The following is a 27,002-nucleotide window of genomic DNA, read 5'->3' as shown; positions in this document are numbered from 1 at the left end:
TGTCTCGGCCATCCTCCTTGTACACAGTAAGTGGCAGTGGATCTGAATCAGAGAGCGGAGCCTCTGTTGCTATGTCAATGCATGGTAACATTAAAATGGCGCTTGCAAAGTTGAATTTGGATGTTCCAAATGCTCAGTCAGGCCCTACCAACCTCTTGTGTCGCTCTGTACCTGGCTCAAAAGAGGTGATTATTCCGCATTGTAAGGACTTTACAGAGGTCGTGTCTGCAGCTTTCCGATCAGCTCTTTCATTCCGGCCTGATCGTGTTGCACGCATGCTATCTGATATGTCTGCACCAGATACTACTGGCCTTGGCTCAATGCCAGCATTAGAGCCCTGTGTGGCATCCCTCATTGTATCACCAGATGAAGCCCTACGTCCGGACGTGCGATGCCCCAATAAGGAGTGCAGGCGCACTGACAATGCACTGGTCAAAACCTACAACACAGTTGCCAGGTTGGGCCGTATTGGCAATTCTATGGGCCATCTTCTGTCGGCTTTACATGCTACCTTGGATTCCACTTCCACAGATGACTCTGTCTCTGGTCTGCTGGATGCTTCCCTTCAAGCTCTTGGTGCAATGGCTAGTGATTGTGGGAGGGCTCTGGGCCTCCTTGCTCATGCCAGACGCCAAGTGTGGCTAGCACAGTCGTCCTTACCAGAAGCTTGTCGTAACAACCTGCGCCAATTGCCGCTTACGCCGGGCCACCTGTTCGGGCCAGCCACACAGGAGGCCCTGGAGAGAAGAGTGCAGGTTACAGAGTCACGCTCTCAGCATGCTGCACGGCGTTCAGGCTTTGACGACCCTTGAGTAAGTGTACGTCCGAACCGCCAGGCTCCCCCACAGCCGGTGCCAGCACGCAGTCCTAACAGGTTCTTCCGTGGCCAGCACGCCAGGCCTACACACTTGGCCCATCATGGCGCTTCGAACCAACGCTCACGCCCCTGGCCTGCACGGCAGCCTCCACGCCAGCGCCCCCCCAAAGCCAATGAACCAGCGAGCAGACGGCGCTGACTGCCTGGGGTCGACAGCGACTCATTTTTCAGTGGTCCATATTCAGCGCTGGAGAGAAATAACTTCCAGCGAGTGGCTTCTCGAGACGCTCGAAAAAGGTTACCGCCTACAGTTTCGCCGTCAACCACAACCTTGTGCCCGCGTTTGTCCTACGGTAGTAAAGGACCCAGGGCAAGTTCTAGCGCTTACTGCAGAAGTTCAGCAGTTACTGCAGAAAGGCACCATAGAGGAGGTAGACCCCCAAGTTCAGGTGGAGGGTCTCTACTCCCGTTATTTTCTAGTTCCAAAAAAGGATGGCGGGTTCAGGCCCATCCTAGATTTAAGACATGTGAACAGGTTCCTCAAGCGTTTACCTTTCCAGATGTTGCGCACTATGGATGTTGTTCGAGCCATAGAACCAGGCACATGGTTTGTGACGATAGACTTAAAGGAGGCCTATTTCCATGTGCCCATTGCAGAGGAGCACAGGCAGTTTCTCCGTTTCAGTTTTCAACACAAGGCCTACCAATACAGAGTTCTTCCATTTGGACTCTCTCTAGCCCCCCGGGTGTTCACAAAGTGCGTCCAGGCTGCACTGGAACCTCTCCAAGCGGAAGGCATGTTAGTCCTGCCGTACTTGGACGACTGGCTGCTATGTGCAGCAACCCCGGAACAAGCGATGGCGGACACCAGCCGCCTTTTGCGTCATGTCACAGAGCTTGGCTTCAAGGTGAATTGGGAGAAGAGCTGCCTAACTCCTGCCCAATCAGTGAATTTCATCGGCATGCACTTAGACTCCAGGACCATGCGGGCCACTCTCACCAAAGCCAGACGGTTGGCGATTCAGCATGCCCTGGCAAAAGTTCGTCCAGGACGCAGGATCTCATACATTCAGCTTCTAAGACTGGCGGGACTGCTTACAGCAGCAACCACAGTCGTTCAGTTTGGCCTACTGTACCTATGGCCGTTTCAACGGTGGCTGATAGAGCTGCGCCTGTCATCGGTTCACAACAGGCATACCTTGGTACAGATGACAAGGAGCTGCAGCTTGCACCTCCAGCGATGGAAACAGGAAGACTTCCTACGGTCTGGAGTCCAAATGGGCCCACCCCCCGCTCGCAGGGAGGTAATCACAACAGATGCCTCTCTCACAGGCTGGGGAGGGGTATGGCAACATCAGGGGGTAAGCGGTCAATGGGATCCTCACATGAAACGCTGCCATATCAATGTTCTCGAACTACAAGCTGTTTTCCTGACTCTCAAGCATTTCGAGAGTGTTCTGAGGGGAAAACATGTGATGGTGAGGACAGACAACACCTCTGTGGTGTTTCACATAAATCACCAGGGAGGCACAAGGTCCCTTCCCTCTCTTCGTCTGACACAGGCACTCCTGACTTGGGCAGAAACACGTTTCCTCTCCCTCCGTGCAACACACATTCCAGGTCACCTCAATGTGGTGCCCGATGCACTGTCCCGGAGGAGACAGAGGGCAGGAGACTGGCACTTGCACAAGGAGGTTGTGCAGAAAATTTGGAACACTTATGGCACAGCGACAGTAGACTTGTTCGCGTCCAAGGAGACAACACATTGCCCTCTGTGGTATGCAGAGATGGCAGAACCGGAGTCACTGGGCAGGGATGCTCTGACTCACGAGTGGCCGGATGTGCTACTGTTTGCGTTCCCACCTATTCCACTGATCTGGGGTGTGCTCAATCGAGTACGGGAAATGGGCCATAGGGTGCTCTTGGTAGCACCCAGATGGCCGAGCATGCCTTGGTTTCACTTACTACTGACTCTAACCGTGGGGCCTCCCCGGCCATTGCCAATGAGGAAGGATCTTCTGTCCCAAATGGAGGGGCAGCTCTGGCACCCTTGTCCAGACAGGCTGAAACTCTGGGTTTGGCCACTGGGGGGAACCAAAGTGTCATGGACTGTTCAGAACGGGTTAGGCACACTGTTCTGAATGCTCGTGCTCAATCTACTAGGACAATGTATGAAAACAGATGGAAGCTTTTCACTACCTGGTGCACTACTCATTCTTTGAACCCCCTTGAATGTCCTGTGGTAACAATTCTTGATTTTCTTCAACATCTGCTGGATAATGGTCGCTCTCCTGCCACCTTGAGAGTATATGTCGCAGCACTGGCTGCCTACAGGGCACCAACTGAAGGGGTTTCATTGGGTGCTCACAAGTTAGTGGTAGCTTTTATGAAGGGTGCCCAACGACTACACCCGCGCCCGCGAACGGATTGTGCTTCTTGGGACTTGCACACTGTTCTGAATGGATTGTGTTCTCCACCATTCGAGCCTTTAGAGCAGGCAGAGATTAAGTGGCTTTCTATCAAGACTGCGTTCTTGTTGGCTATCACTTCTACCAAGAGAGTTAGTGAACTTCATGCTCTTTCTGTTAGTGCTCAGTGTATGCGTTGGGGACCAGAAGACAGTCAGGTGACATTATGGCCTAATCCTGCTTTTCTACCAAAGGTGCTTTCCCCTCAGTTTGCTAATCAGCCAATTGTTCTGGCGGCATTCTGCCCTGATGATGAGCCCCGCTCTGAACTGTGTCCGGTGCGTGCTTTGCACCAGTATGTTTCTCAGACTGCTCAGTGGCGAAAAACAGACCAGTTGTTTATCCGTTTTGGGGAGTGTGGGAAAGGAGCACCCCTTTCAAAACAGAGACTGGCACACTGGGTTTCAGAGGCCATTACCAGTGCCTACCGCTTTGCTGATAAAACAGCTCCTGCTTCTGCAAGATGCCACTCAACGCGTGCTGTTGCGACATCTTGGGCTGCATTAAGAGGAATTTCTCTTGTTGATATCTGTTCTGCGGCTACTTGGTCATCACCGTGTACCTTTTCCAGGTTTTACCATGTGAATGTGGTGCCACTTCCGCCAGTTTCTTCAGCTTTGCTCCCTAGTGATGTCTAGGTGTGATGCATGCATTGTTTATCAATAAAGGTTTTGAGTTCAATTGAAGGACTGACTGGAGTGTGTTATTCCTCGTGACTTGGTTGTATAAGTCTTCCACTATAAGAACTGCCTCTGGCGGTCTGGAAGTATGAAATAGAACGCTGGTTACGAATGTAACCGTGGTTCTATGAATAGTGGAAGACCGCCAGAGTCTTGGGTCACTCGGAATTGTGAGAATGACCATTAAGACAGATCATGACTCGTTGACAGGTTTTGTTACATTGGGCGTCATGACGTCACGAGATGACAACAAATCAATAAGTTCTCATTGCCATGCGCGAGCGCATGATATTCCACTATAAGAACTGCCTCTGGCGGTCTTCCACTATTCATAGAACCACGGTTACATTCGTAACCAGCGTTCTGCGGGGTAGTGACTGCAACCTCCGTTCAAAGGAACATCAAAGCCATGTTGTTGTAACTGTTTTTGAGAGACCTGCCGCCTACTTCAGCGCAGAATAGTGACGTTTGTGGCTTGTTGATGACGTGTAAGTCGGATGAATGCGACCTGGCAGTTCAGACTGAAGTCGCATATGAAAAGATTGGATAAGAATCGGAATTAGGACCACATATCCAAACGGCCTGGGTCGGATTTGAAAAAATCGGATCTGTGTCGTTCATATTGTCAATAAAAGATCGGATACAGGTAACATATGGGCGAAAAAATCGGATTTGAGTCACTTCAGCCTGCAGTGTGAACGTAGTGTTAAAGACCCGCATTTCCAGACTCAGGAACAGGTTCTACCCAACAGCTATCAGTGAACTGAACTCACACCCCTCCACTGCCACCACAATTTTACCTCAAGTGCAATCATAATACATTAATGTGCAATAACTGCATGTGTCACTTTAAATTATTTCATTTTCTGTTTATATTTTTATAGTTATAACTCATTCAGCTGGTAGCTGCTTTTAATGTGTGTGCATGAGTGAATGGACCGATGAGTAGAGTGAACAGGGTACAGGTTTTCCTTTGTTTTAAGAGAGATAGCAAATTTCGTTTTATATTAACATGTATTAACAAGAAAGGACATTCTGATTCTGATTCTGAATCATTCTAACCTTTCCCTCTTTCTGCCTCGTCGGTTAGCTGGCATGATTCCCGTACAAGAGTTGGGTTATTTTGATGAAACGCAGCCAGCGTTTAGGATCCTGAAGCCATGGTGGGATGTTTTCACCGACTACATTTCCATGATCATGCTGATCATCGCAGTGTTCGGGGTCACGGTGCAGGTCTGCCTTTCTATTCACCTCTCTCTCTCTCTCTCTCTTTCAGGCTTATACTTGTTTTGAAAGTGAGTTATAATGAAACGTCTAAAAGACAGTGCTGCCGAATGTGAAAAGATGAAAGGAGATTAAGGAAATAAATATGCAGTTATTTTCATGCCACACTTTAGCACTGTATGGATGTCTTAATACACACTCCTCTTCTGAACATTATTTAATGGAAACACATTGACTTTTTGTACTGCCTTTCAGGAAATTTGCTTAAAATGCTTTTAGATGGAAACATACGCAGTATGGAATAGTATGGAATTTGATTTTAGTAATTTCCAGGTCTGGACAAGTATGGAAAATAGAGTATGGAAAAATATTTCTGTTTCCAGACGACTGGCCCTACTTTCTTTTCTAAAATATTAAATTAAACCAAAACGTTCAAATTCAGTGTGGCAACTTGAGCATAAAACGGTTTAAATACTTAACTTATGAAATAATATATAGATTTGGACACTGCCAAAAAGCGGAGCTCCCATCTGTTTCTGGGTTGTAGAATTTTCTTATATCATAGCCAGCTTCTTTTGTTTTATTTCTTTATCGGTTAACACTGGCCGCTAGGCGGTGAGTATGCCTGGCAATTACTAACACTGACCACTAGGCGGTGTGTATGACTGGCAGTTACTAACACTGACCACTAGGCGGTGTGTATGACTGGCAGTTACTAACACTGACCACTAGGCGGTGTGTATGACTGGCAGTTACACTGGCCACTAGGCGGTGTGTATGACTGGTAATTATTAACACTGGCCACTAGGCGGTGTGTATGACTGGCAGTTACTAACACTGACCACTAGGCGGTGTGTATGACTGGCAGTTACTAACACTGACCACTAGGCGGTGTGTATGACTGGCAGTTACACTGGCCACTAGGCGGTGTGTATGACTGGTAATTATTAACACTGGCCACTAGGCGGTGTGTATGACTGGCAGTTACTAACACTGACCACTAGGCGGTGTGTATGCCTGGCAGTTACACTGGCCACTAGGCGGTGTGTATGACTGGTAATTATTAACACTGGCCACTAGGCGGTGTGTATGACTAGCAGTTACTAACACTGGCCACTAGGCGGTTATGAGTGGCAGTTACTAGGCGGTGTGTATGACTGGTAATTACTACAACACTGGTGTGGTGGCAGGCACGCACAGGACCGAAACCATCAGAAAACAACGCGATAGGTTTCTTTATGTATCCACACTCTATGCCTATGGGGCTCCGTGCAGGGGCTCCGCTAAAATAGCATATTTACCTGAATAATCATGCTTGAGTAGTGTAGCTCTTACTGTATTATTTTCCACGTGTAGTTACACACTTTCAGTTCAAACAAGAAAGTGGCTGGTACAAAAAACCCAAAACAAAAACGGTCTTATAGATTTTGTAATCCACCAACCACAGTGGCAGGTGGACAAGAAAAGTTAATTCCCAATCCTGGTGTGTATGCCTCTGTGTATTTGTGTTTCTACAGGACAATGCATTTTTCGTGTGTGTGTGCGCGCGTGAAAGAGAGATGGTGTGGATGTGCTTATGACAGAAGGAGACATAAGACAAAGGGGGAGAGTGTTCTAAACTTTTTGTGACCAGTGATTTTTAAACAGTTTTACTCCATCTAATATTCAATGAAGCAAAATATTCTGTTCCCTTTTCTTCTGATGAGTTGTACATCAACATTCCTTCTGTTACTGCTATGGATAGAAGATATCAGTTTATTTATTTATTTTTAATTGACATGGTAAAAATAGGGGCGGCACGGTGGTGTAGTGATTAGCGCTGTCGCCTCACAACAAGAAGGTCCTGGGTTCGAGCCCCGTGGCCGGCGAGGGCCTTTCTGTGTGGAGTTTGCATGTTCTCCCCGTGTCCGCGTGGGTTTCCTCCGGGTGCTCCGGTTTCCCCCACAGTCCAAAGACATGCAGGTTAGGTTAACTGGTGACTCTAAAATTGACCGTAGGTGTGAATGTGAGTGTGAATGGTTGTCTGTGTCTATGTGTCAGCCCTGTGATGACCTGGCGACTTGTCCAGGGTGCACCCCGCCTTTCGCCCGTAGTCAGCTGGGATTGGCTCCAGCTTGCCTGCGACCCTGTAGAAGGATAAAGCGGCTAGAGATAATGAGATGAGATGAGATGGTAAAAATAGAATAACACTGCATTGTTTTAGTACTGCAGCTTGAATAAACTGCTGTGCATCGAACTTCTCTGGGCATAATTTTAATTGAGTTGTATGAGGTACAGTACCTTACCACGAGAAATTTTGGGCCCTATAAAATAATATAATATCAGCGATTACTTGCTTGCTTCTGGCAATTATTTGGCAGCATACTAGCTTACATACTCACAATATAACATACATATTAACAGTTGGATTTTAAAGTAATTTATTTAAATAATAAACATCTAGTTATTGGTACTGCGGTGTCAAATGTGGTCTGAAAAATTTACCATGAAGTCTGGGAATTTGAGTATGGAAAAAGTATGGAATTTTGAAATGGAAAATGTGTAGGAACCCTGAACATAGCTCTGAGTGTTTTCCTGCTCTAACACACCCATTTAAACCACTTGATAGCTTGTTCATGAGCTGGGTGAGCTCAAGCAGCAGGCGTTATTCCACAACCCTGATCTAAAATTGTATGAGCCTGTATTCCCAAGCTGAAGATTAAAATCGGCTCCCCACTAGGTGTCTGAAAGTAAATGCACTCTCTAGACTGCAAATTGTAGTTTCCTTTTGCTTTTTACCAGCCACAAGGCCAAGCTTACTTTCAGGCAGAGGTCTTCAACTGGCAGACCACAGTCCAGATGCTGGACATAGTGTAGCACAGCTCACCAATGTCAGGGGGAATGACTGACTTTAGTTCTGCGTCTCCAGTTATCAAACCATTGAGCTGTTGCAGATTCTCAGTGTACCCAGTTCAATGCCATTATGTAAATTATTTGAATGAATCAGAGACTAGCAATTACAGTGTGAGCTAGAGAGATCCAAAAGTTTCTCTCTTCCGTTTATGCTTTACTAAAGTGACAACTTGCTAAAACAAACTTGTTGAAAACATATTTAAAGCTGTATGAGCAGAGAACTTCAAAACAACCATATCATTACTTTAGAGTAGAAGTGTGCATCAGGACAAAAAAAAAGTCGCAGGAGGTGGCTTTTGTTTTTACTTAAATATAGGTGATCTGATATGAAGCTTGTGGGACAAAGGAAGGTCATTAACATGCGAATGAACAGGTTGCCTGTACTTGAGAAGGCTGTTCAAATCAGCACTCTGATTAAATAGTAATGAAATTCTACTTCCTTATTCATTTCTTACTACCAGTTAAACATCTTTAGCAATGGGGTCAACATCATTAGAACCCCAGGGGATTAGAGGTGACTACTGTAGAGGTGACTACTGCTCTAACACATTCTCTTTTGGCTTTAGGTAGCCCAAGACAAGATGACCTGCCTGCCATGCAAATGGGTGATAGCTGGACACTGTGAGCTACAAAACACCATCACCACCAACTCTTGGTCCAAGCCACCTGGCATCCAGTATGAGCTGGACCGGCACCAATATAGTTACATAGACGCCATGTGCTACGCACGTGAACTGCACTGGTTTGCCAAATACTTCCCATACCTGGTGCTGCTGCACACCCTGGTGTTGTGTGCATGTAAAGACTTCTGGTTCAAGTTCCCTCACACCAGCTCTAAGTTCGAGGACTTTGTCTCCATTCTGCTCAAGTGCTTTGACTCGCTTTGGACCACACGTGCCTTATCTCAAACCGTTGCCGAAGAAAGCGATGCCAAGCCAGCAGGCAAAAATGGTGATCTGAATGATGCTAATGACACGAAGAAGGCACCGAGCGTGAGTGATCAGGACATGGAGGCCAGCATGTCCATGCTGCAGCCCACTAAGGCACTCCTCGAGCAAGGTATCATCAAGCAATCAAAGACCAGCGTACTGGAGAAGAAAGAGGGAGAGCAGGCCAAGGCACTTTTTGAGAAGGTATGTGTCTGAAGCAACCACTGAAGATTGTTTTTTTTTTTTTTTTGCTCATCAATTCTATATAACATTGGTAACTGAGGCCCAATGTCACAAACCCATTAGTAAGTGAACCATGTGTTTATATTAAATACATAAGGGACCAAAGAGGACAAAAAAAAAACTGCTGAGTAAATCATGCATACTCGATCATGTCCCTGTCCCTTTCCTCTATTTCACTTGTTCAGCAATTTGACCAATATCCATCAAGGGCACTCACCGCTTGCATTCCTTATTTGGGGAGAATAGAAAGACGCCTTGTGTTCTCATGACTTAGAGTTACTTATTATCTGAACAACTTTATTCTCTCATCTTTACACAGTGGTACACAAGGGCATATTCTGCCAGTCCTTGCCCTAATGCCCCAGAGGGAGTCACATGCCATCATGTTAAAATTAAGACTTTATTTTCAGAGAGGAATTTTTGTCCAGAAAAAGCTAGATTTCATTTTGATGACCGATGTCAGATGCCAGACTGAAACAGGATGCATTTGTCCATGTGCACCTGGGGTTTATTTTAAACAAACAGCAGCCCATGAGTGCTGGTTTTGAAAGTTAGGGTTAGGAACCCCGCCGCAGCTAGTTTTGATAAGAATGATATTGAAAAACCAGTCATTGTGATGTTCTTAGCTTTCTGGCCTGGTACAATAAAGGTGTTTTTTTTTTGTTTTTTTTTTTACCACAACACTACTGAATACTTGATTCTTATTGGTTAGAAGGTGCTGGTTAATCTTCTAAAACAGCAGGACTCGCCACAGGTGTATACTAATGCACTTGTTCAAACATTATTGTTTCTATAGTAACAACCTTATGTGGCAGATTTAAAACTTGCATAACTGTTTGTGATTTGTTTTCTGTGGCATGTTGTTGAACATGTTTGAAAGGAGTCTCCAGTATTAGAGTTAAATGCTTTAACTTTGTGTTCCAAAACGGAAAAATTCAAGATGAAGGCTTGTTTTGTGGTTGCTTAGTAACATGACAACATAAAGTGCAACCATAAATAGGCAACAAGTATGACTTTAAATTAAGCAGAATTTCTGTCTGCTTCTCACCAGGTAAAGAATTTTCGCAGTTATGTGGAGGAGGGTAACATTGTCTACCGCATCTACATCTGCCAGAACATCATCAAAGTCATCAAGTTCATTCTAATCATTAGCTACACAGTGTACAATGTGCAGTTTATTACGTTTGACATCAAGTGCAAAGTGGACATCGAATGGCTCACAGGCTACCAAATGTATTACTGTGTCCATCCCCTGGCCAAGCTCTTCAAGATCCTGGCCTGGTTCTACATTGCTCTGGTCATCATCTATGGCCTGATCTGCATGTACACACTGTGCTGGATGCTGGGCAGCTCACTCAAGCACTACTCATTCGAGTCGATCCGCATGGAGAGCAGGTACAGCGACATCCCTGATGGCAAGAACGACTTTGCCTTCATGCTACACATGATTGACCAATACGACCCGCTGTACTCGAAGCGCTTTGCTGTCTTTCTGTCTGAGGTGAGTGAGAACAAGCTGCTCCAGCTCAACCTTAACAATGAGTGGAACCTGGAGAAGCTTCGTCAGAGGATCACCAAGAATTCACAAGACAAGCTGGAGCTGCATCTATTCATGCTTAGCAGCATTCCAGACACAGTATTCGACCTGCCCGAGCTTGAGGTAGGTGTTGGTATAAAACTTTCATAGGACAGTAACTGCCTTACTTTGTCCCAGTATGCAATAATGTATTTAAAAATCTGTCCAATTATGCAGCAGTTTAACTAAAAGAAAGTTCACCAGCCATCTCAATTGGGACTTTATTGTATGTCCTGTGTTTTCCATGAAATTTGATTACTTGCAATTTGACAAACATTTCTGTCAAATACCAAGTTTGGGTGAATTCATCATCGGCTATCACTCGAATGAGTAGGATGGTTCTCCTGTTGTTTATGGACCTGCAGATGACTTAAGAGGCCAGTCCTAGACTTGCAAGTCCTGTGCCAGTGTGGACAGTTTGTAGTGGTCCCTGGAGGAAGGGAAGCGCTGTTGCTGCTCTGCCATTCCTTCCTTCTCTCTCCCTCTTCTTGGCTGCTTCTCCATTGTAGGCTTACTTCATGGTGTTGAGTGCCAACTGCCACGAGGCATCTCCAACCAGAATGGTCTAAGGCCGGATATTCCCAGTTGTCGATGTCAGTGTCGCATCCCTTGAGATTAGATTTAAGATTGTCTTTAAAATGCTTGTGTTGGCCACCCTAGGTTCTTTGGAAATCTTGCAACTGGGAATTAGGGTGACCACCTGTCCCGCATAGCGCGTGAGCGTACAGCATTTGAAGCCGAATTTATGCGTCCCGCAAATTCAGAACGTGTCCCACATAATCAATGCTTGCTGAGGGGGATGTCGCTCTCCCCGGGCCACCCAGGCAGCCAAACGAATATTACTTGACATTTCAGTACACCACCGTCGCCACTATAGACTGTAGAACAAAACCACACACCCCTCACAACTGACTGGTTGTTGTCAACTTTTTGTTGTTGCCATGACACCGCACTCACGTGCACAGACAGTGACGAGGGACGCAGGTGCAACGCATGCATTGCTTTCATATTAAAAAATGGAGAAAGGTACCGGGGAGATGGCAGGTGAGGCACCGCCACCTCCAGTTAAAAAGTGAAGGTGTATGTACAGGAAAGAGTGGGAAAATGAATATTTGTGGCTGAAAGGGGTTGAGGGGGATACCGAGAGGGCTTTTTGTGACCTTTGCAAAACATCTTTCTCAATCGGACATGCATGCATGGATCTTAGGCTACGTTCACACTGCAGGCTGAAGTGACTCAAATCCGATCTTTTCGCCCATATGTGACCTGTATCCAATCTTTTATTGACAATATGAACGACACAGATCTGATTTTTTCAAATCCGACCCAGGCCGTTTGGATATGTGGTCCTAATTCCGATTCCTATCCGATCTTTTCATATGCGACTTCAGTCTGAACCGCCAGGTCGCATTCATCCAACTTACACGTCATCAACAAGCCACAAATGTCACTATTCTGCGCTGAAGTAGGCGGCGGGTCTCTCAAAAAAAGTTACAACAACATGGCGCATAATCACGGGCGCAGATAGAGGGGGGGACGGGGGGATTCGTCCCACCCAGATTTAAATTCACCTCGTTCGGTCCTCCCCACTTATAGGGAGGAAAAAACGTCTATGCTGTCTTTCTTTGCATAAGGCAAACCTCACGGAAAAATCAAAAGACTAATTACCATTCGGTTTATTGAGGTGCACAGCAGTGTATACATAGTTGCAACAACTCACATAAAACAAAACAAAGACTGATATTCGGTTGGTTGAGCTGCGCAGACTGCACAGGTTGCGAGCTCGAGCTTGGTTGCTATGGTAACCCACAACAAGTTTGACAGGCATATCGGGGTTGGGGTTGGTTTGCTGGCAGCTTTGTCCCCCCCAGTTTTTTGTCCCCCCCCAGTTCAAAAAACGTATCTGCGCCCCTGCGCATGACATCAATGCGAGGGACGCTTCGGGCTGTGAAGGTTCTGAATCTTCTCAATGGAAGGACGCAGAGGTTAGGGAGCTGATTTCCATTTGGGGGGATACAGCTATTCAAGCTAGATTGGATGGGTCATACCGCAACCGTGCGGTTTTACTTCCGTAAACACTGGCCATGCTCACTGCGTGTGACGTCGTCGTATCCTGCAATGCGCATGCGGAACACTTTTAGGTCGCTTTTCGTTCATACTGAGGATCACATACAAGTCGCATATATTTGTTAATGTGAACGACCTCACAAAAAAATCGGAATTGAGCATTAAGCCTTGCAGTGTGAACGTAGCGTTAGTTCCATGGTGGGGAATACGATGTGAAACGACACAGGCTCGCGGAGACTCACAACAAAAGTGTGCAACAGAAAGAAACGTCTAAATCTATGGATGCTTTCCTCCGACCTAAAAACGACACTCTAGCTGACAAAGTGACTGCGGTTGTGAGTTAAGAGACTTTTTTTCTACTGTTTCTGTGGTGCTGAGCCACTACAATTCCTGTTAATCCACTGAAAACTAAATGGAGACTTGTCACTATTCCTGCTGTACTGATGCACTGCAATGCCTCAGACTCAATATTATATTATGATTGATTTTAAAGTGAATAAATTGTAATGGAAAATAAATAAAATTGAGTAGCTTCAGTAAATCATAAGTGGAAGTGTGTCTGTCAAGTCATTGAATGGTCAAAATATTATGAATGTTTATTTAAAAAAAAAACACATTTGGTGGCCTGTTCATGACCATACATCACCAATAACAGCAGAATAGGGTATTATTGATATACCATGTAAGGTAGTATGTGCTAGAAATGCGTAAACCACTATCTGTGAGTCTTCCAGTGGCCGGCACGGCACAGTGGGGGCGGCGTCCCACATTGTCCCTCAAAAATATACCCCTTGTCCCCCCTTGGGCTTATGAGCAGCTGGTCACCCTACTGGGAATACAGAAGCTGCTTCGGCAAATGATAATTAGGCATCCGTAGAACATGTCCTGCCCAGTACGACTGGTTGCGGATAATCATAGTTTCAATACTTGAACAGTTAGCCTTTTCCAGAACACTCACATTTATCTGTTTATCTTGCCAACTGATACCCAAAATCTTGCAAAGGCAACGTTGATTATATTTTTCCAGGCTGTTTAAGTGACATCTATAAGTAGTCCAGGTCTCACTTGCATACAGGGGAATAACAACTGCCTTGTAGACACGGATTTTGGTTTCAGGGCGAAGGTCCTTGTCTTCAAACACTGTGTCTGAGCCATCCAAAGGCAGCACAAGCACAACTTAGCCGATGTTGTATTTCAACATCAATATCTGCAGCTCTGGAGAGATGACTTCCAAGGTAAGGAAAGTGGGTGACATTTTCCAAGACTGTGCCATTAATTGCAGGGTGTGGGTATTCTGCGACTCAGGAAGTATCTCTTCAGTGACTGGAAGAAGACGTTTGACAAGTATCCTGGCAAGGATTTTGCCTGCAATTGCTAGGAGAGAAATCCCACAATAGTTGCCACAGATAGATTTGACCCCTTTCTTAAACAGAGTGACAATGAGGGCACCTCTGAAGTCTGCTGGAATTACCTCATTTTCCCAGATTTTGATCATCAGGACATGCAGTTGGTGGGTTAGTGTAGGACCCCCTAAACTTAAATATCTCTGCTGGAATGGCATCAGGTCTGGTGGCTTTGTTGTTTGTTTTTCATCTGATTGATGGCTTTCTGTAGCTTCTCCAAGTTAGGAGCAATTGCTTAAAACATCATATTTTCACACAAGTCCTAAAAGTAGATAAAGAGAACCCAGTTAAACAAATGAGATAAAAATATTATACTTGGTCATTTATTTATTGAGGAAAATGATCCAATATTACATATTTGTGAGTGGCAAAAGTATGTGAACCTTTGCTTTCAGTATCTGGTGTGACCCCCTCGTGCAGCAATAACTGCAACTTAACGTTTCCGGTAACTGTTGATCAGTCCTGCAGACTGACTTGGAGGAATTTTAGCCCATTCCCCCATACAGAACAGCTTCAACTCTGGGATGTTGGTGGGTTTCCTCACATGAACTGCTCGCTTCAGGTCCTTCCACAACATTTCGATTGGATTAAGGTCAGGACTTTGACTTGGCCATTCCAAAACATTAACTTTATTCTTCTTTAACCATTCTTTGGTAGAACGACTTGTGTGCTTCGGGTCGTTGTCTTGCTCCATGACCCACCTTCTCTTGAGATTCAGTTCATGGACAGACGTCCTGACATTTTCCTTTAGAATTCGCTGGTATAATTCAGAATCCATTGTTCCATCAGTGATGGCAAGCTGTCCTGACCCAGATGCAGATTCTTATGCTGGAATGCATTGTTTTCCTTTCTCCAAACATAAGGCTTCTCATTTAAACCAAAAAGTTCTATTTTGGTCTCATCCATCCACAAAACATTTTTCCAATAGCCTTCTGGCTTGTCCACATGATCTTTAGCAAACTGCAGATGAGCAGCAATGTTCTTTTTGGAGAGCAGTTGCTTTCTCCTTGCAACCCTGCCATGCACACCATTGTTGTTCAGTGTTCTCCTGATGGTGGACTTATGAACATTAACATTAGCCAATGTGAGAGAGGCCTTCAGTTGCTTAGAAGTTACCCTGGGGTCCTTTGTGACCTCGTCGACTATTACATGCCTTGCTCTTGGAGTGATCTTTGTTGGTGAACCACTCCTGGGGAGGGTAACAATGGTCTTGAATTTCCTCCATTTGTACACAATCTGTCTGACTGTGGATTGGTGGAGTCCAAACTCTTTAGAGATGGTTTTGTAACCTTTTCCAGCCTGATGAGCATCAGCAACACTTTTTCTGAGGTCCTCAGAAATCTCCTTTGTTCGTGCCATGATACACTTCCACAAACATGTGTTGTGAAGATCAGCCTTTGATAGATCCCTGTTCTTTAAATAAAACAGGGTGCCCACTCACATCTGATTGTCATCCCATTGATTGAAAACACCTGACTCTAATTTCACCTTCAAATTAACTGCTAATCCTAGAGTTTCATATACTTTTGTCACTCACAGATATGTAATATTGGCTCATTTTCCTCAATAAATAAATGACCAAGTATAATATTTTTGTCTCATTTGTTTAGCTGTGTTCTTTTTATCTACTCTTAGGACTTGTGTGAAAATCTGATGTTTTAGGTCATATTTATGCAGAAATATAGAAAATTCTAAAGGGTTCACAAACTTTCAAGCACCACTGTAATTGTCTCGCCGTGAAGATCATATCCACCGTCCCTCGGGATTATCTAAAACCACATTGCGACTCAGGAAGTATCTCTTCAGTGACTGGAAGAAGACGTTTGACAAGTATCCTGGCAAGGATTTTGCCTGCAATTGCTAGGAGAGAAATCCCACAATAGTTGCCACAGATAGATTTGACCCCTTTCTTAAACAGAGTGACAATGAGGGCACCTCTGAAGTCTGCTGGAATTACCTCATTTTCCCAGATTTTGATCATCAGGACATGCAGTTGGTGGGTTAGTGTAGGACCCCCTAAACTTAAATATCTCCGCTGGAATGCCATCAGGTCTGGTGGCTTTGTTGTTTTTTTTTCCATCTGATTGATGGCTTTCTGTAGCTTCTCCAAGTTAGGAGCAATTGCTAACTCGGTTCTGATGGGTAGTTGTGGGAGGTGGTCAAACACTGCCCCATCAACAGAGGAATTCTGGTTTAGCAAGTCCTGAAAATGCTCTCTCCAATGCTAGTTGATGGTGTTGGTATCTGTCAACAGTTTGGATCCATCTTTTGATCGCAAAGGGTTAAGACCATGGCCGGTAGGACCATAAATAGTTTTGGTCACACTAAAGAATGCACAAGTAGCACTAGTATCCGCGAGACGCTCAAGTTCATCTGTATTCATACGCCACCACTCAAACTTTTTCTGCACCTCTGCCTTTATCCTAGAGAACTTCTCCTTCGTGGCAGCATGGTGGTGTAGTTGTTAGTGCTGTCACCTCACAGCAAGAAGGTTCTGGGTTCCAGCCCAGTGGCCGACGGGGGCCTTTCTGTGTGGAGTTTGCATGTTCTCCCAGCGTCTATATGGGTTTCCTCCGGGTGCTCCGGTTTCCCCCACAGTCCAAAGACATGCAGGTTACGGTAATTGGTGGCTCTAAATTGACTGTAGGTGTGAACGTGAGTGTGAATTGGCATTTGTCTCTGTGTCAGCCCTGCTGTGATTTGGCGACTTGTTCAGGGTGTACCCTGCCTCTTGCCCATTGTCAGCTGGGATAGGCTCCAGCTTGCTCACGACCCTGCACAGGATAAGCGGTTACAGATAATGGATGGATGAACTTCTTCTTCTTGTCGATATCTTGTGGGTCACTTTGCCATGCCCGAAAGGCGTGGCAAAGTGACCTCTTTTTATCATACAACATATTTTAGAGTCATTCTCATCAAACCAGTCTTGGTGAATTTGCTTTTGAAAGCCAATTATGTTGCTACAAGTGTCAAGGATTGCAGTCTTTAGAGTGGACCAGTGCTCTTCTATGTCATTGGGATAGTGGTCTATAGAGCTCTTATCTTGAAGGGATGTTACCAACTCTTCTTTTTTTTGTCAGGATCCTTCAGGCAAGTGATGTTCAGTTTGCGTTTAATTAACTGATGATTGAGCCTCCTTCTGCAGGCAATCTTGAAGTCCATTATAGAACAGATCATGCAATGGTCCAGCACTAGTCATAGAGCTTGTAAGAAGCATGTCATTGCAATCACAGGCCCTCACAATCACATGCCAATGTTTCGAGCAGGGGTGTTGCCAAGATGTTTAGAATTTTTTTCCTGCCAGAACAATGTGCTGGTGATGGTAAGATCATGTTCTCTACATTTGGTGAGAAGCAACAAGCCATTGGAATTTGTATTCCCAACACCCTCCTTACCAATTGTGCCACTCCAGAATTCAGAGTTGCGACCAACCCTGGCATTAAAGTCACCAAGCAATACCACCTTGTGTTCTTTGGGGATTTTTTTTTGGAGAGTATGGAATCCAGTTCAGAGTAGAACTTCTCTTTCTTGTATGCCTCAGCATCCAGAGTTGGTGTGTAAACAGGGTTGCCCTTGGGTTCTGAAAAATATTCTCCACTTTTTTCCTTGAAGAATAAAGTAAAATAAGTATTCTTCACTTTTTCTTAGTCTGTATTTTTTCTTACAGGGTAGTCACACTAGAGGCAGAATGAGCCAGAATGCTGTCAGAATGAGAATTCTTCGTATATTCCGGGATATTCAAGTGCATTCTAAAAATTCTGACTGCATTCTGAGTGCATTCCAAACATTCGGGCTCATTCTTGTGGCCAACCCGAATCTTTTGCTCATGCTCAAAACATTTGAGGTGCATTTGTAGAGGAGAAATATCGAAAGGCATTCGAAGTGTATTCTAACTGCATTCTAAATATTCTTACGGCATTCCAACAGCATTGGAAACATTCTGATCGTGTTCGAGGGAAAAATCGAAATGGCAAGCCACTTCAAATCCTGCCAGAATGTCCCGAATGTGCCTCGAATGAGCCGGAATGCCATCGGAATGAAAATTCTTCATATATTCTGGGATATTCGAAGTACATTCTAAGTATTTGAGCTGCATTCTCTTTGAATTCTTAGATGTTCAAAACATATTTGGTGGCTATTCCAGGAGCATTCTGACTGCATTCGAGGCGAATTCGTACAGCTTTCGAGGCACCTTCCAACCAGACTTCGGGTGGTATTCGGGCAGCAATCGAACCGCACTTGTACGGCATTCGAAGTGCATTCTTAATATTCTTACTGCATTCTAACAGCATTCTAGGTATTCCTATGATGTTCCAACTACATTTGAACTGCATTTGAAAGCTAATACACCTGGAATGTGCAAGAATCATTCGAGGCGGGTTCAAAGCGCATTGCATTCTAAGTATTCGAACGGCATTCTTACAAAGCTGTAAGAATATTGGTCAGTTTGAAATTCCTGCCCGAATGTAGCACGAATTTTGAAAAATTTTTCATTCCAGCTGGTTCTGCTTGATTCCTGCTAATTCTGAATAAGTGTGACAGAGCTTTTAGCTACCAACTTATCAAAGTTGACTTAATACAGGTTTATACCAACCAAACTGGCATAATTAAAATATTTGTACAGATAAAATTTGGGCTCCACTCCAGCCTCTAATAAGAAAGTCTTGATTTAGGGCACCTGTACACCATCAAGCTAAAATAAACCTCTTTAGTTTGAATTTACTTAAGGTTATTTTAGCAGGAAATTATTCAAAAGAGGACTCCTTTTAGCTGCCTTTACTTCAACATAAAACTTGATTTACAATTGAACAGAGTTGAGAATAATCTTGGAACAACCGGTAGTGAAGGAATCTGATTTTCCTGTCGATTTACAAACTGAACACAGAATGATGCTGTGCTTTACATCATGTGTTAGTAGGTACAGAGTCTTGCAAAAGTATTCATCTCTCTTTGTGTTGGTCCTGTTTTTGCTGCTTTACAAGCTGGAATTAAAATGGATTTTTTGGGGGGTTGGCACCATTTGACTTACACAACATGCCTACAACTTTAAAGGTGAAAATTGTTGTTTTATTGTGACACAAACGATAATGAAAAAACAGAAATCTGGAGTGTGCATAGGTATTCACCCCTCCAAGGCAATACTTTGTAGAGCCAGTCAATTTATGCAAATCCGGTTATAGAATATGTATTGTTTATAAAGGTCCAGAAACAACTAGCAACCTAATGTTGTTCATTACATTAGGTAGTAGTACATTAATTTGGTAGTCCATTACATTTGGTAGTAGTACATTAATTTCCCATTTCTTATGACTGGTTAGAGTTAGGGATTGCGCATAAATAGCATTGTTGTCTATGGACATCTGGATGCTTGTCTTGTCTCTGGGTGGTGCTACATACACCCAGGTGTAATTGGCTATCCATGCTGAGTACAAATAGCCTTATTTGATACCGACACCTGGGTGCAAATAGCATATGTTGTTTTTAGCATTTTTTCCAAGTATACTTTTTTTTCAGTAAATGCCTTGCTGCCAGTCCATCAGTTGACCATTCCTGTTCTATGCTATGATACAACTCTAAATTTTAGCCTTTCTGTCTATCCCTCAGGTGCTGAAATTGGAGCTGATCCCAAATGTCACTATTCCACCCATCATTGCCCAGCTGGCTGTACTGGGGGAACTGTGGCTGTACCATACACCAGCCAAGATCGAGGCTCCTGCTCTGGCCTTTCTATGTGAAAACCTCAAATCACTGCACATCAAGTTCACAGACATTAAGGAGATTCCACTGTGGATCTACAGCCTGAAAAACCTGAGTGAGCTCCACCTCACTGGCAACCTGAGTGCCGACAGTAACCGTTACATTGTGATCGATGGCTTGCGGGAGCTAAAAAGGCTTAAGGTGCTATGGTTGAAGAGCAGTCTCACCAAGCTGCCTCAGGTAAGATGCTTTTTGTAATTGAGGTGTTTTGCAGGAAGTAGTTAAACAATAAATGCTGAACATTGCTTGAGGAAAGGTAATATTTTCTGATGATGATGATTATTGCATTGTCGCACAGTACAAAATTGTGGTGACATTAGTGTACTGGAGTTTTCAGCTATCTGTCAAGTCGGAACAAGGACCTCAGACAGACAGCACCTTTCACAATATGTGGGCAGTTCCGAGCAGAACTGACTTTTGTAGGGTCATAATGTCATACTTCACATCCAAAATGTCTAAGTATGTTTTTAACATCCTTGGAATTGAACCTAAGGCACCAATAACAACTGGAACGACCTTGATCTTTGATTCTGGCAGGTTCCACATTTTTGAGATCTCAACTTTCAGTAGTGCGTACTTGGTAATCTTATCTGCCTGTTTGGTGACAATGATATGGTCACCTGGTATTGCCACGTCAATTATCAGGTGTTCCTTCTGCTCCTAATTAAAGACCACCAAGTCAGGTTTTCAAGCGTCGATTACTTTTATTTACTATTTAATTTTACTATAATTTTTATATTATTATTATTGGATCCATACAGTGGTGCTTGAAAGTTTATGAACCCTTTAGAATTTTCTATATTTCTGCATAAATATGACCTAAAACATCATCAGATTTTCACACAAGTCCTAAAAGTAGATAAAGAGAACCCAGTTAAACAAATGAGACAAAAATATTATACTTGGTCATTTATATATTGAGGAAAATGATCCAATATTACATATCTGTGAGTGGCAAAAGTATGTGAACCTTTGCTTTCAGTATCTGGTGTGACCCCCTCGTGCAGCAATAACTGCAACTAAACGTTTCCGGTAACTGTTGATCAGTCCTGCACACCAGCTTGGAGGAATTTTAGCCCATTCCTCCATACAGAACAGCTTCAACTCTGGGATGTTGGTGGGTTTCCTCACATGAACTGCTCGCTTTAGGTCCTTCCACAACATTTCGATTGGATTAAGGTCGGGACTTTGACTTGGCCGTTCCAAAACATTAACTTTATCCTTCTTTAACCATTCTTTGGTAGAACGACTTGTGTGCTTCGGGTCGTTGTCTTGCTGCATGACCCACCTTCTCTTGAGATTCAGTTCATGGACAGATGTCCTGACATTTTCCTGTAGAATTCACTGGTATACCGGTAATTCAGAATTAGCCAATATTACATATCTGTGAGTGGCAAAGGTATGTGAACCTCTAGGATTAGCAGTTAATTTGAAGGTGAAATTAAAGTCAGGTGTTTTCAATCAATGGCATGACAATCAGGTATGAGTGGGCACCCTGTTTTATCTAAAGAACAGGGATCTATCAAAGTCTGATTTTCACAACACATGTTTGTGGAAGTGTATCATGGCACGAACAAAGGAGATTTCTGAGGACCTCAGAAAAAGCGTTGTTGATGCTCATCAGGCTAGAAAAGGTTGCAAAACCATCTCTAAAGAGTTTGGACTCTACCAATCCACAGTCAGACAGATTGTGTACAAATGAAGAAAATTCAAGACCATTGTTACCCTCCCCAGGAGTGGTCGACTGTGACGCTGCAGCTTTCCCATGCTGGGCTCATCACTAGCCCTCTTGGTCTGCCAGTGTTTTGGTTTCTGTTTTGTGTTTTGTCTCTCAGCCAGCAGGGGACGTTCTGGGGCTCTGATGATGTGACTAATTGGTGGCGTAATTAGGAGCTGGATAAAACTTGGACCTCCCAGTCTGCAAGGGGGCTTGCTTGCTCGACATCACGATTGCTGCACTCCCCACTTACTTTTATTTACCTTTTCACACTACATTCCATTATGCTGATATACACTACAGTTTTGCTTTGTTTTACATTTACTGACTTCTGTATATAGTTCTTTTAGTCTATTTTTGCGTTTGATATATATCGGTGTGGCGGCCTTGAGCCATAAAGTCATGACATTTGGGGGCTCATCCGGGATAATTGACCTGGAAAATTTTTGGTATGCTTCGGACTTCGGTCTGTAGGCTACGATTCCCGCTATTGGCTATTGCAGAGCATAGTGAGGGTACGAGCTACGTAATTGGCATTGATTTGTGAATGAAATGTACAGGTGTACAGTTGGCCTACCTGTTTGGGGCAACCACACAGGTTATATTTTGTTTGGCTTGTGTTGAGGTAAATTGGGGTGGCGCATAGTCGCATGTTGAGTTAATTATTTCATTTCCAACGATGTATTTTGAGCTTATGTAGCAGGATGAAAACATTTTGGAGCTATCGTTTATCCTCGGCTTAGAGCACCGTTGCGCTAGGGCTTTAGGCTGGAGTGTCACTGTGTCTGGGCTGAGGATATCGCCGTGGAGTTCCGGGCTGAATTGGCTTCGGTCAGGGCAGCACAACTCCAGCGGTATCGGTGAGTAAAGAACTTGGCTCTTGGGCACAGTGTGAAGCTAGGTTAGTATATGGTGGGTAAATGTTTTAGATATAGGGAAGCTCCATAGTTGGTTTGTCCTGTTTCGTGAGCTGCTTGTACTTCGCGCTGTAGTTGTTATTTGGGTTGGTTAGTCTGGAAGATCCATTTGTAGTTTATTTTGTATTAGTATTGGTTGTTTAATTGTTGAGTGAGTAGTGTTATATTTAAACTTTGGGATGAATGCAGTGGAGGAGTTTCTGGACGCTCCATCGGAGAGGTTGTTAGTGATATTGACGAAGGATCAGCTGCTTAGTGTAGCAGATCATTACCAACTGGAACTAATTATCCCTAAATCTTCTAAAAAAAAGACCAGTTGTTTGACTTCATTTGTAGCAGCTGAAAAGAAAGGCAGGTGCTGCTGGGGGGCACTCTAATCGAGACTAGTAATCCGGCAACACAACTTTTAGACACATCAATGGCCTCGGTGCATGCATCACTTCCTCGTTTGGTGTTGTAATGGAAATTTCTAATAAACACTTCAGAACGCTTAGCAGTCGTCTTTTCAGTCATTTATTATAGTAGATCACAGGGTTCTCCACGGATTGAAAATATAGGGGGGTGGGGGTCAATCGGATGACCTTGAAACAAATTTGTATAAATGTACATGTCATTTGCATAAAATTTGCATAATATACTCTCAAATAGTAATCATTTAGAATAGAGGAATCAGTTGGACTGGTACAAAACACATCATACATCAAACATTACACACTTACACTTGAATTCATTGTATTAATTAATTTGCACACTTCAGTGCAAATTAATTAATACAATGAATTCCATAAAGCTAATGCAAGAATGAAAACTGAGGTCAACAGATTTCAAATGTAGGCCTGTTTATTAACATTGAGTGCCTGAGGAACAAGTTATAATAACTTAAAATAAAAAGAGAGCCATCTTTCTTAAGTAAACTTTTGCTTCTTTTACTTTTCCCATCTACAACATATCAGACATAAAAAAAGGTTGATCAATGGCTCAGCAGCATCAAAATATTGCACTTTTGTAAAAGAATGTACATAAGCATTATAAATTATAACTAGAGCCAACAATTCCCCTGTGGGAAATTGTGAGAGTGATGCAGTGCGCGTAGCAGTGGCTATTGTAGGAGCTGAGCTGAATTGTGTGAATGTGTGACTTGCCATGATCCTAAAAGCCTGTGTCTCTCTGAGAGGGAGCAGCCCCTCCCTCCTGTGTGTGTGTGAGAGGGAGCAGCCCCTCCCTCCTGTGTGTGTGTGTGAGAGGGAGCATCCCCTCCCCCACACGCGCGCTGCGCTTAGAGACAGAGTATCACACAGAAAGCGCACTTTTTCCTCAGAGTGCTCCCTCCAAACAACGGGGATTTACACGAAAACGGAAGGAGATATTCACAAAATTCTTTCACATTGAGTGCCACAAGGCTCTTCTGAACACAGTGATGCAATTTTTTTGTCTGTAGTGTACTTTGTCGACACTCCAACAGAGAAAGGCTATCTGTCACAAAGAAAACAAAGGGACGTCTCTTCCTTTTGTAAAGGGGCGGCAGAAATTAAGCGGGGGCGGGAATCACAGAAAGGGGGGAGGCCCGCCCCTCTAAAACCCCTCGTGGAGAACCCTGGATCATATAAAAGATATATAAAATAGGAAAGGAAAGAGAAAAATAGAAGACACCACTTCTGATGATGCCGAGAGTACGCACACTCTGAGTTGTGTTTTAGGAATGTTATCTATTATACTCAAAGCATTCGGTCACTGCTTGTGTCTTCATGTGATTGGCTCAAGATTTTCTATGAAGCTTTTAGGGTGTTCACACGGCACATATTTGCATCGATGCTGCACCGATGTATTTTGTTGCGATATATCTTACACCGGTGTAAATTTTGCGCAGCGTTCACACATCACAACCCTGCTTACTAGAGAGAAGCGTGTTAGCACCGGTGCAGCCCCACTTGCGGTCACACGGCAGTTTCTGCGACCGTGCAATAGTAGCAAAAACTTTATTACTATCATTTCCTTTGATAGTAATAAAGTTTTGATATCATTTCCTTTTATTACTATCATTTCCTATCATTATTACTATCATTTGCAATAGTAATAATGCGGAAATTAAATATGCGCATGCGTGAAAATGTACTTCCTTTTCCCGGTTGTCATGGCATCACCAAGCGCCGGGAAAACAACGTGGATGAAGACACCAGTGTTGCCAGATATTGCTGATGTTTTCCATCCCAAAATATGTTCAAACCGCCAAAATGCACTTAAAACTGCCCAATCTGGCAACACTGGAAGACACGCAGTTCTGTTGTTGTTGATATTCGCCATTTTGGAAGCGCAAAATACCAGGATGCAAATTATGCAGTGCCCGTATGTAATCAACTCTCCTCACGCGTAGCGAGCCTACCCCTGTAGCGTTCAGACGTCCCATTTTATATCGGTGCTGCCCCGCAAACTAGCATTTACTCCGGAATAAATTTCTTAAACCACCTCCCGAGCAGGGTTAGATTTGCACCAGTTTAAGCAGCTTTCAGGGGCTACACCGGTATAACTTTGTACCGTGTGAACGCTCTACCGGGGCAGCCCCAGTGCTACACCGGAGTAAAAGTTGCCGTGTGAACACCCCTTTAGTTAAAGCGTGCACCTGGCGTGCTTTGGTGTGTGCAGGCGGATGCGTAGTTATGAGAACTCAGGCACCCTGCTTATCACCACTGAGGTCAGGAAAGGTGGTTACATCATGAGAAGATGCAAGCTAGGACGAACTCAAGCACCCTGCTCATTACCACCAAGGCCACAGAAAAGCGATTACAACATTGGAAAAAAAAACATCTTTCTCAGTATATTAGGCCACTTGAGCTCAACACACAGAAACACAGAGAATAGGAATGTTCATCCACTGAATTCCCTCACATTCTCCCCCCTTTTTATCCTATAGGATAATAATTGCAAAAGGAAAAGAAATGTACACAATTTCAGTGATAAGAGTTCTCAGAGAGATTCGACTTAACATGTCATTGAGTGTACAGGGATAATGCTAAGGCTGTTTTTTTATAAGATATAGACATCTTAAGTTAACGCTAGCAAGCTACATACATAGATCAGGAAACAACAGAACAGGAAACAATCATAATGAAAATGTTTTAAGTCAGGACTAGTTTCATGTCAACTGTGCTGATGTCATCGAACGGTGGGTTATAGTCTTCATGTGAGTTTGGAGGCCAGTCAGGCAAGTCATCAGAGTCTATTTTCACCATCTGGTAACCGATATTTGTCAGCTGCCTCTGAAACACAGACATACAACATTGACAGAAAACAGGGAGCAAACATAGCACCACAGTCACTAAGCCCAGGACTGGTATGATGGATAGAATTAGAGTCTTCCATCCACTAAACCAATGCCACCAGCTGTCTTTGTCTCCTCCATGTTCATCTGCTCATAATTGTTCAGCAACCTTGCGCATCTTGTTCAGTGCCTCAGTGATGTTACCGAGTTAACCCTTGCCCTTCTTGACGTGTATTGGTGCTCAGAGGGCGGGCACGCCCTATCAGCCCTCGTCCCACCTCACTGGGACTTGGAGGAAACTCGAAACCCTAAGACTTATCTATCGGCTAGACACTGAAATACTCTCCCTTATTGAGGGTGCATACGTGATTGATGTGATACTTGCACTGTTCTGTGCAGTGATGCCTTTCTTCCTCACGAGCTTTAGTCAGCGTCTGGGTCACTTAGGCCTTCCTTTTCCTCCTGCTCAGCCGATTCAGGAACCCTCCTGCAGTGGCTAGGCGTGGATCCACGTCACTCTGCCCGTGACCTTCACTGCCGTTGGGGTCCTGAGCAGGACCTGGAATGGGCCATTCCACCATGGCTTGTTCCACTTGGTTCGTTGGAAGTCCTTCACCACGATCCAATCCCCTGGTTGTAGATCGTGCAGAGGTCCCTCAGCGGGTTTGGGAAGTGCTTCTTTTACCTGTTTGTGGATAGATTTCAAAGCAGAGGACAACGTTGCACAGTAATTCAACATTGCATCATCACACAGTGTGGTGTCTGGCAGTGTTCCTTGAGCTGGCCCTATCCCCATGTTGGGTACTTGTCCAAACAGAATTTCGAATGGGCTTAACCCATATTTAGGCCTAGTTTGCATCCTCATTTGTGTGAGTACTACAGGGAGGACCTTTTGTCCATCCTAGCCCTGTTTATGCACAAGCTTTGCTTAGTTTATTTTTAAGGGACCCATTTTCCCTCTCTACTGCTCCCGCACTGGCAGGATGATAGGCACAATGTTGTTTCAGGTCTATTCCTAGGAATGCTCCTATTTTCTTTAGGGCTGCATTAACAAAG

The 27,002-nt window shown here is 44.2% G+C and overlaps 1 protein-coding gene across 1 annotated transcript in view; it reads left to right on the top strand.

Annotated features, from left to right (window-relative positions):
- Positions 1-5,060: 5,060 nt before the first annotated feature.
- Positions 5,061-27,002, top strand: part of LOC132895246 (volume-regulated anion channel subunit LRRC8A-like) — a 59,990-nt gene continuing 38,048 nt past the window's right edge. Inside the window, exons 1-4 of the mRNA XM_060935614.1 lie at positions 5,061-5,198; positions 8,648-9,214; positions 10,305-10,913; positions 19,904-20,236. Of these exons, the coding sequence (XP_060791597.1) occupies positions 5,061-5,198; positions 8,648-9,214; positions 10,305-10,913; positions 19,904-20,236 (1,647 nt within the window). The remainder of the gene's footprint in view (positions 5,199-8,647; positions 9,215-10,304; positions 10,914-19,903; positions 20,237-27,002) is intronic.

The sequence above is a fragment of the Neoarius graeffei genome, chromosome 12, assembly GCF_027579695.1.
Source record: "Neoarius graeffei isolate fNeoGra1 chromosome 12, fNeoGra1.pri, whole genome shotgun sequence".
Classification (NCBI taxonomy): domain Eukaryota; kingdom Metazoa; phylum Chordata; class Actinopteri; order Siluriformes; family Ariidae; genus Neoarius; species Neoarius graeffei.
This window is presented reverse-complemented; position numbering and strand designations above follow the sequence as displayed.